This window comes from Mesitornis unicolor, unplaced genomic scaffold (genome assembly GCF_000695765.1).
Source record: "Mesitornis unicolor isolate BGI_N332 unplaced genomic scaffold, ASM69576v1 scaffold52839, whole genome shotgun sequence".
NCBI classification, from domain to species: Eukaryota; Metazoa; Chordata; class Aves; order Mesitornithiformes; family Mesitornithidae; genus Mesitornis; species Mesitornis unicolor.
Genome location: NW_010208918.1, coordinates 1 through 9797, shown reverse-complemented (window position 1 = coordinate 9797; position 9797 = coordinate 1). Strand labels below are relative to the sequence as shown.

The 9797-nt window shown below is 39.3% G+C and overlaps 1 protein-coding gene across 1 annotated transcript in view; it reads left to right on the top strand.

Moving 5' to 3' along the window:
- The window catches only part of SNX6 (sorting nexin 6), a gene marked incomplete at its 5' end in the record, with an annotated part of 19601 nt that extends 11075 nt beyond the window's left edge, over positions 1 to 8526 (top strand). The window contains 3 exons of the mRNA XM_010192680.1: positions 170 to 329; positions 1432 to 1517; positions 7836 to 8526. Coding sequence (XP_010190982.1) covers positions 170 to 329; positions 1432 to 1517; positions 7836 to 7889 — 300 coding nt within the window. The remainder of the gene's footprint in view (positions 1 to 169; positions 330 to 1431; positions 1518 to 7835) is intronic.
- Between the last annotated feature and the right edge of the window lie 1271 nt (positions 8527 to 9797).

The window sequence follows — 9797 nt, the reverse complement described above, 5'->3', positions numbered from 1 at the left end:
CCGTCCTGTGACTTGTAGGATGAAGTAAAGTGAATGCAAATAATTTAGTAAGAACTTAAATATAGCAAGAAAGACTAAAATTGATTTGTTTTTAATTGCTTGGTATGTACTAAAATCTTTGGATACATTCTTGTAAATTCTATACATCTTTTATGCCTTTTTTTAATAGGATCTCCTATATAGACGATCTAGGTCACTAGTGGATTATGAAAATGCTAATAAGGCATTGGATAAAGCAAGAGCAAAAAATAAAGATGTACTGCAAGCTGAAACTACTCAGCAAATATGCTGTCAAAAATTTGAGAAAATTTCTGAATCAGCAAAACAAGGTATTTGGATGGGCTTTGATCCTATGTTACTACTTGAAAATGAAGAGATTTTAGGATATTGTTAATGAGAACAGACTTTTGTTGTTTCCTGAGCAGAACTATTGTCTTTTAATCAGTGTTTACTTATTTTAGAAAGTTTAAATTGTATTTTCCTTCGGGTCCTCATAGCTCCATTAGACAGAGCAAAGTCTAGGTCCAAATTATTTGTTAACCACTTTTTTAATATTCATAGGAGAGGATACAAAATTACAATTGTTAGTAGTAAAGGCAAACGTAATCTTCCAGAGTACTGTTGAACTTTCCCTTTTGGTTTTATGCATTCTTTTGTGAAGGCAGCAGTCTGTCCAGAGATGATACTCTCTTAGAAAAGGGAGAGATCATGAAATAAGATTCCACTGCAGTTGCAGAGTTGCAGTAGCTCTAGAGAAAAGGAGCCTTATTTACATGCTGCCTTTTTCCTGGAAACTTACTCCTTTTTTTTAGCCTAAGATTGTTGGGAGTTAATAGTCATCTGACTCGTTATTTGGGGCAGATATGATCAAGGTTTAAACACCACACTTTTCTGTTTGTATAATTTTAAGAGTTTTGACCCTGTAAATGTGGCTAATGATTCCTATAAATGAGACAGTGGAGAATGAGTGATCCTATCAGCCACAAAGGTACATGCATAAAGCATACTTGCTTCCCCTGTTCCTGATGCTAGTTTTAGCTTGGTGTCTTCCCTAAAGACTTCCATGTATCAGCCTCGAAAGAACAGTGCATGTTTATTAAGATAATTAAATGTTTAAAAGCAGCCATATGGTTTTGTTTGGCTGGGATTTTGGTGGGGGATTTTTTTGTTTGGGTTTTTTGTTTTGTTTTGTCTTTTTCAAGAGCTTTGTGTCCACAAAAGGTTAGCTAGAGATAACGAACTGCAGTTACGGTTTGCTTTCATCCAGCAGTGTAGCAGCATCTTTGAGGTGGGAATGTGCTGAAATTAACCTTGAGTTTGTTCCTGTTGCCTTCTCTCACCCTTGACCTCTTCCATCATGAAGGAAAGTCTTTTAATAGTTGAGGGCACTACCAATAATAGTGTTAATGAATCCATTTTTATTTCCTATAGAACTGATAGACTTTAAGACAAGAAGAGTTGCAGCATTCAGAAAAAATCTGGTGGAACTAGCAGAACTGGAATTAAAGCATGCTAAGGTAATTGTGATCCTTTTTGGCCCATATTTCAACTGATTTTAAATATTATATGCTTGAATAACTGAAATTGCCACATTTGTTGTGTGATATTCACTTCACGTTTAGAAAGGGGAATTTGAAGGTAAACATCATCCAGAAAGGTGAGGGGAAAGAAAGTAGAGGTGAAATCTCTGAGGGACTAGTGTGCTTGAGGTGCCTTGGGAAACTCGTCTCCTAGAAAACAATTTTGGCTTCAGTTATGTTTCTCTAGTGGTTTTGTATTTATAGCTACAGAATTTGAATACCTGCCTATTTTTAAAACCTCATCTCACCATTTTACTGCGAGATAGGAAATGGTTTCTCCTGTTATCCAGATGTTGGGGACTTGATGTCTAGGGCAGGCTAACTATTGAACATGAGATCACACAGACCTGTCTGAAGTCACATCAGTGTTAATCTGCGTATGGTTTTTGAACCTTTTTGCCTATAAAGTGCTAGCAAAAGAAGACTGTTGCAGGTGGCCTTCTCAGTAAAATTTTTTGCAGGAAAAGAACCTGCAAAGGGCCTGTACTGTCCTGAAATTTCACAGTGTATTTTATTCTTTTAATCCAAATGAAATCAATGGTTTTGGTTAAAGCAGGTTAGCTGCTCTGACTTCATGGATAAGTACAATAGTCTCTTAATTTAACAGTACTGTAGCAGGAGGTGGTGTTCTTTTAAAAGTCAACTCGATCATTTCTCATTCTCATCACCAATCTGAAAGTGCATTGACTACCAGGCTTTGAGTTCACTCAGAATACAGCTGTTGAAAGGACTAGTTAAGAGGTGCATCACGTTGCTGAGTTAACTCTTTGCCACTTTACCCTCTTGTCAGTAGTGTTGATGCTGTCATTCTTCGCTCTGCCAAACCCATAGTGTAAAACTAATGCACTGTAGAAAAGGTTGTTTTGGGGACTTTTGTTTTTCACAGAATCACAGAACGTTAGGGATTGGAAGGGACCTCAAAAGATCATCCAGTCCAGTCCCTCTGCCGGAGCAGGAACACCTAGATGGGGTTACACAGGAAGGTGTCCAGGCGGGTTTTGAATGTCTCCAGAGAAGGAGACTCCACAACCTCTCTGGGCAGCCTGTTCAGTGCTCTGTCACCCTCACTGAGAAGAAGTTTTTTTTACATCTTTGTAGTTCAGCCTGATGGGATATTTAGCTGGTAAAGCTATCAGTAAGGTCTGGAATACTTGACTCCTTTTTCAGATGAACAGTGCTTACTTTAAATGTGCTATATCAGAAAGTAGAGTTTTAGTGAAATTAACAGTCCTAACAGTGCGGCAGTCAGTGACAGCAGTGTTTTATTGGTTTGCCACATCAGGCTTTAATAAGGGAATGAATCCACAGCACTTCTGTCCTGCTTCAGTCATTGACTCATCATCATCTCTTGTAACTGACCCTTGCTGAAATCCCCACATACCTTGGAGTGGAATGCTTAAAAAATGTTTCTGTCTTCTCAAGTATCCTTCAAGGGTCGCTTGTATTAACTCTGTGCAAGTCTTGCAGTAATATTTTCTTGAATTTCGACAGCTAATAACTGCAGAAGGCAGTAGGAAAATGCTTAATTTCTGTAGCTTTCAACTTACTTGATAGGTACTTCTTGGTGTCCTCAGTTTTCCTGGAAGAGCTTGAATTTTTTAGCAGTTTTTCCTTTGTCACCACAGCTTATGTTTAAGACTTAGTTCTTCAGATAGTCTGTCTCAAGTCTGTGACTTACCTTGCCTTAGTAAATTTACTAACAAGGAGTATATAAGGCTGTAATAGAAGTTTTGTAGTCCAGTTTTTGAAGGTGAACCAACCCATTTCAACTACTTCATCATAGTGTGCTCCAAGATTCACTAAACAATTTTGAATATTTAGCTTTACAATGTACTAGCTCATTTTGACTAAGGGTGACAGTTCTTGAAATGCTAACGAATGTTGTGACTTGAATGAAAGGATATTTTCTTTCTCACTAGGTTTGAAAGTTCTGCTTTTTCAGAGCCTGTGTTTCATATTTATTCAAAACAAGTTATTACAGATGGATCAGTTTGGTTGCTGTGCTTTTATTTCTACAGATTCTGAGTTGGATTATTACAGAATTTACAAGTGCAATAGATCATACTTTTCTACTTTGTATAATGGGAAATTTTCTTATTCATGCTATAACCGTGTATTTGAGTATAGTCTTATGCATATGTTTTTATTAAACTGTACAGAGTCTTGAAGTATGAAATGGTTTAGCAGAGACTTTCTGAGGTAGTTCCATAAAGGAAGAAAGAAGGTATGAAAAGACCTGGTGTTTTTTTGAGATAGCATTGTGCCCTGATGTGTGAAGAGCAGTGTTAGGGGAATATGAAGGTTTCTTCTTATCTTGGAGAGGATGTTTTTGTACTTGTTGCAATGCAAATCATGAGCAATGCAGGGAGGCTAAGTGGCCCTGGTTTTGGCTAGGATGAGCTGGGGTGTTTGTAGACGCCTACTTCCTCTTGCAGTAGAGCCAGAGGGATGGTAGAAGCAAAAAGAAAGCTGCTTTTTTGTGTAGGCAGTACGTTAATGAAGTCAGATTAAAGCCCCTCTGGCTTTAAGATTTTGGACTAAATACTTTGCCTGATGCTGTGGCAGGGCCTGTCTTCATGCTTTTGCAGCTACTGGGGGCAGGTGAAGTTTTAGCAACCCCATGTAGAGCACAACACTCCCAAACTTTGCAACATGACCTGTTGTTCAGGTCTAAGTGCTCTTTCCAGAAAAAAAAACTAACTGGGGAGCGGGGGCTGGTAGCAACAGATGACTCTGCTGCAGGCTTCTGCTGTAACTCTTCTGTTGTGGGGGTTTTTGTTTGGTTGGGTTTTTTCTGCAGTGAGTACCTCCAGACTAGAGGTCATGCAGATGCCTTTGTCTCTGAATCTGAGTTGCTGTGTGGCTTCTGGACCTGGAGTTACCTGGCACAGAAATGAAGAGGTGAAATGTGATGCAGCAGTGGGTGCTGGCGCTCACCTGAGAGGCTGTCTTTGGGAGGGGTTCAGTCACAGTGAAAGCTGCTGCATGGCTCACTGCTGAAAATTATTTGCTCTGCGTGGAAGGAAAAACACAAATGGCAAAGCACAGAGATGGCTGCACTAAGAGGCCAGAACCACCAAATTATTGAGAGAAGGTTCTGAGAGACAGCTCACGTGTCCTGAGCTGTATCTGGCTGTGTGGCTACAGGAGACTGGAGGGGGATAGGGAAATCAAGCTTTTAGTTCATCAAGGACACTGTATATACAAATACTAAGCACACCCTCTGTGCCCAGTTATGTTTGTAACTGCTTTCTAATAAAATATTTGTTTTAATCTGGTAATATTCTCTTATCTTGTCCTGGTTGCAGCTGAAGACTTTTGAAAAAGTTAAAAATCAGACAGTGGGTTGAGGTTGCTTTAAGTTGATGCAAGTACAGACTGGTGCCAGGAAGAAGGATGATGACTGACTCTGTTCCTCTCCCTTATGTTGGCACTATCTTATCTGCAGCTGTGTAGTAAGATGGAGCTAGAAGTTGCTTGGGTTTTTCTAAGCTTTACTTTCAGTGTTGTTTTCACAGCATCCCACACAGTTTTGGCTGAGAGGGGCTGGGAATAAGAGTGAGCTGCCTTCTTATCACCAGCATGTACCCTAGATTTATTTAAAATAGCTGCCACGCTGCAGCCTTTGATTCTGCTTGGTCTCTGACTGTGCTAAACAGATTGATGTTTCTTTTCCTGTGGCCGTTCTGTCTGACTGTCCCTCTGGGTAGTGCGTAGTTTCTGTTTTTCTAGCTCTGTTTCTTCATGACTCCATGCAGCTGTAGTTGATATAAGACTCGATTAAGTGTTTAGGCATTCAGGGCAAAAGCTGTATTTAAACCTATTCAGTATTTTAAACAGTTGGATTTGGAGGTATTCCTGTGTTGGACTTCATGTTCAAGAAGGGAGGTTGGATAGCTGGTGAGACTGCTAAGGTTACAGTCATACACTTAAAGCATTTATAGCTTTGGCTATACTTTTAGAGTCTCTTGACATATGAATTGTAACTGAGAAATGTTCCTTAAAATAAAAAAAAAAATTCTACACTACTATCTGTATTAATACATGCACCTCTATGGGTTTTATAGAAAGAGAATTTGTTGCCTCACTAGCAACAGATGCCTGTTTGGAACTGCCAGAAGAAGGGAGCAAGCAAAATCCAGTGCTAAGGGATTTGGTTATAAATGCTTTGTCAGTAATTCTTTCTTTCCTGAAAGGGATGTTTCTGTCACCATGGTGCTGCCAATAACTGTAGTATGTAGAGCTTAGGAGTTGGAGTTGCCAAGAAACACTTTCTGAATCTGAATTTATAGGACTTTCTGGAGCTATGCTGATATAAGTCAAGTATGTCAGATGTTGCGGCCAGAAAGAGTAATGGCTTACAGCCTCTATTGTCCTTTATAATAATTTCATTAAGATTGTTCTTGTGAACTCCGTAAATTTGATTTAATGAAAATGAATTATTTGCCTACTTGGCAAATTTGGGTAGACTGGCTGGCTGAGTCTGGAAATCACTGAAGTGCAGCATTACGTAGTGACCTGTGAATGGCAAATACACTTGATGCTGCTGATGAGCTGTAAGGAGATGGCCAGAAGATCACTGTCACGCTTTTGTTACAGGCAACTTGCATGCAGTCCATGATTATACTTCGGAGTGAAGTATTCCTTTTCATTCATGACTTTATTACAGCTAATAATCATAACAGAAACCTTTGATTTATGAATCTAATACACTACAAAAATGGGCCAAGTCCCCACGAATCCATGTATATTAAACTTGTTCATATCACAGAACCACAAGCCTCCTAAATACCTTGTGACTGTCCTCTGCCAGTAAAGGCAGAAAAGGACAAAAAGCTATTGAAAAGCCATAACTGAAATCGCTGTCTTCTGAAGAAGACTGACAACGATTCAGTAGGCACAACCGGGAATCTTCAGCTTTGAAGCCTTTAATTTGGTTAATTGTTTAATCTGGATTGTAAAAACCTTAACGGGGGACAGAATTACGATTTCTTACCTCTTTGGGCTGAAGGACAAGTGTCCGTCTGCCTGTCTACCACAGGTCACTTGGACTGCTTTCCACTGAAAAAGTAAGAGTTACAAATTCTTTAGTACTCGGGTGGACTGTTTGTCAAGGACATGCAGATCAGAGCTACTGGGACTGTCTGGTTACATGCTTTTGTCTGTTTGAACTTTTCTTTACATGTTTCTTTCTGGATCCAAAATTTTTAGGAGGAAGCAGTTTCTCCTGTGTTTGTAGCTGGGCATTCAGGCTGTGTTGTTCTTGTTTTATCTGACCCTGATAGGAATTAAACTCAACGCTGTCAACAACCCAACATTGTTTGTGACACAGATTTCAGATTGGGGAGCAAATCTAGTACAGCTGTTTCATAGTGAATTAAACTAAAAGTGAACCAAGCATAAATGAATGCACAAAACAATCACTGTGATCACTGTGAATACCACGTTGGGTGGGGGTTTTTCTGGAAAGTGAGTCCTGGCTTATTTGTTGGTCACATTTGCTTAAATCACAAGGGTATGTTTTAAAGTGTCGGTTCTGTAAACTCCAAAATCTGAGAGCCAACCTTTATGTTTTTATGGTAGAGTCAGAATGCTTTGAATAAGGTTCAGAACTGACCTACTGGTGCTTGAAAAGAAGGGCAGGACTTGGCCCTGGAGATGAAGCTCAGTTCATGTTTGTTCTGATAATTCACTGCTGCAGCTCTGGCTCTAATGGCTGAGCTCAGCTTTGATGGCTGAGTCCCCTGGCTGAGCATGTAAATCAGTGCTGTCTGTCAAACAAGGCCTGTCCTTGCACAGAGCTGGCTGCTATAGAGAGGAGATACCGAGTGCTGTGAATGGTTAAGATTTCCTGGTCAGTTCAGTGTAATACATGAATACTTCTGCTTTGGGAATAACATTCTAGTGACAGAGTAATGGCAATACTTATAAAAAACTAAAACTTTGTAGCTTTAAACTTCAGTGGTCTGCAGCAAGTAGTTTTTGTGGCCAGACTAGATCTTTAGTGAGAAACTTGTGAAGAAACATGGAAAGGGTACTGAATGTTTATTTTTGAATCTGAAGTTGGCTCCTCCTTCCATTACACAATGCTTCTATATTCAAAAAGCTCTTTAAAAGTTAACTTTCGTAAATACTTCTGCATAAGCTTAAGTCTGTTCTCCTTTAGTGGTGTCATTGCTATGTAAAAAACATCTTTTTGCTACCAGTGTAAATGCAAGTAGGGAAATGCGGTCATATTTTTCTTTATTTTTACAGGGTAACTTACAGCTGCTGCAGAGCTGCCTGGCAGTGTTAAATGGTGACACATAAGCTACGCTCCGTCCTCCCACTGACAAGGGCTGCCCTCCTCTGGATTTTGTTTTCATGACTTTAAATAGGCATTTGCAGTTCCCTGGAGAAAACATTTGACAAAGTGCACATAAGCAAGCTCCTTCTTTCAAAAGAATTAAAACAAACACCTGAAAGTACTATACGAAGCAACAGCATACTTGTTATACATACATACTCATGTTTATTTAATCATTATATGCTTTCATTGTTCAGAAACCAAATGCTCTGTTTTTGTGAAAATAGCCAATATAATTATGTTCATGTTATGAATACTACGATACGGCTGCCAATCTTATTTACCTTTGTAAGTAATTTCTGAGGTTCACCATTTGAAGCACGAGGTTCAAATGGCCTAACTATTACCATTAGATATTTGAATATTGTTACTATAATGGCATTGTATACACTGTCTTAGTTTTTTTCCATGTACTGATATCAACAAATTTAATCTTTTTTTCAATTGTGAACATTTCTTAGAAATTTTGGAGAATTTTGTGTAACCTTTATAACTATGATTTAAAAAGAAAAGCAAATGCATTAGTATGTTTGCCTTAACTTGTAGACTAATCCAGTTATTGTAAAATAAACCATGAAATCAATGATTTTTCTAAAATTATGCGGACACTGTATCATCTGTAAGCTTAGTATTTTCTAGTAAATCACATTAATTTAATTAGCTTTTCCGCTATTCACCCTGTAAAACCATTGAGTTAACTATTGGATTGGTCTGACACTAAGTACTTGCCCAGTAATTTTTCACTTGCATTCTCAGGTTTATCTGTTTGCCTGTCTGTGACTCTCCTACCCAGTGTACTTAAATTGTTTTAAGCTTGGTGGCTGACTCTGCAATTTTTTTGGCAGAAATGCTTTTCAGAGTACTTCTTGGGTTTCTTTTCAGAAAGGGGAAATAAAGTAGCAGAAGGGAATTCAGAAAGTACATAAAATACCAGTGAAAGGTAGAACTGGTTCACTTTGATACAGATTAGAAGCTTTGCTTCAGAAAAGAAGTAAAGGTATCCCCAGTAAAGGAATGCCTGAAAAGGATCTCATTCTAACTGGGCTTAAAACTAAGAGCTATGAATCCAGTTTTATTTCATGTATTGCTTTGTCTCCCTTACCTGAACCATGAAACTTTTCCAGGAGGTGCTCTTCTGTTGCGTAATTTCAGGATGTCATAAATTAGGCTTTAATTTGGTGAATTGCTCTTCACAGGGGATAGCTGCTTTACGTGGGTTTGTTGACCTTCAATGGAGCAGCGGAATTTGGGGTGAATGGGATGTTTGGAGGTGCGGATCAATGTAAGTCAACGTCTCTATGATTGCAGACTCCCTGTGCTGTCGCACAGAGGGGGACAGGGTTTTTTCCTCAAATGGGGTGAATTGCACAGTGCAGTATATTTACCCTGCTGCCTTGCACATGGAAACATTTCAAAGGCAGCAGAGGAGTTTCCTAGCTGAACGTGCTGTTTGCATCGTGCGTTGAGTTGCTTACGCGTGGCCTCAGCCTTTGATTACCAGTGCCCAGCGGCTGCTACCAACGCCTGCAGTGCGCGTAGTGATTCCCAGCAATGGCTACTCCAATACTCTGCTGTGCTCTTCATCTTCCAGATATAACAGGTATAATTCCTAAGGAACTCATCTATAAATAGACTGTAAGAGACAAAGATTACAATGTATATACAGTTAACGAAATTGTAAATATTTTAAGTAGGATGTGGGAACAGTTTTTAGATTAGCCCTCGTTGTTCAGTGTTACTAGCTCATTAAATTTTTTTCAAGCCTCTTGGTATCGGGTGTGTCTCTTACAGCTCTAACCCCTGCCTCGGTAAAAGATTTAAAACGTGAGCCGAGGTCTTGCACCGCCAAGGGAAAAAGGAGAGGCCCCGGG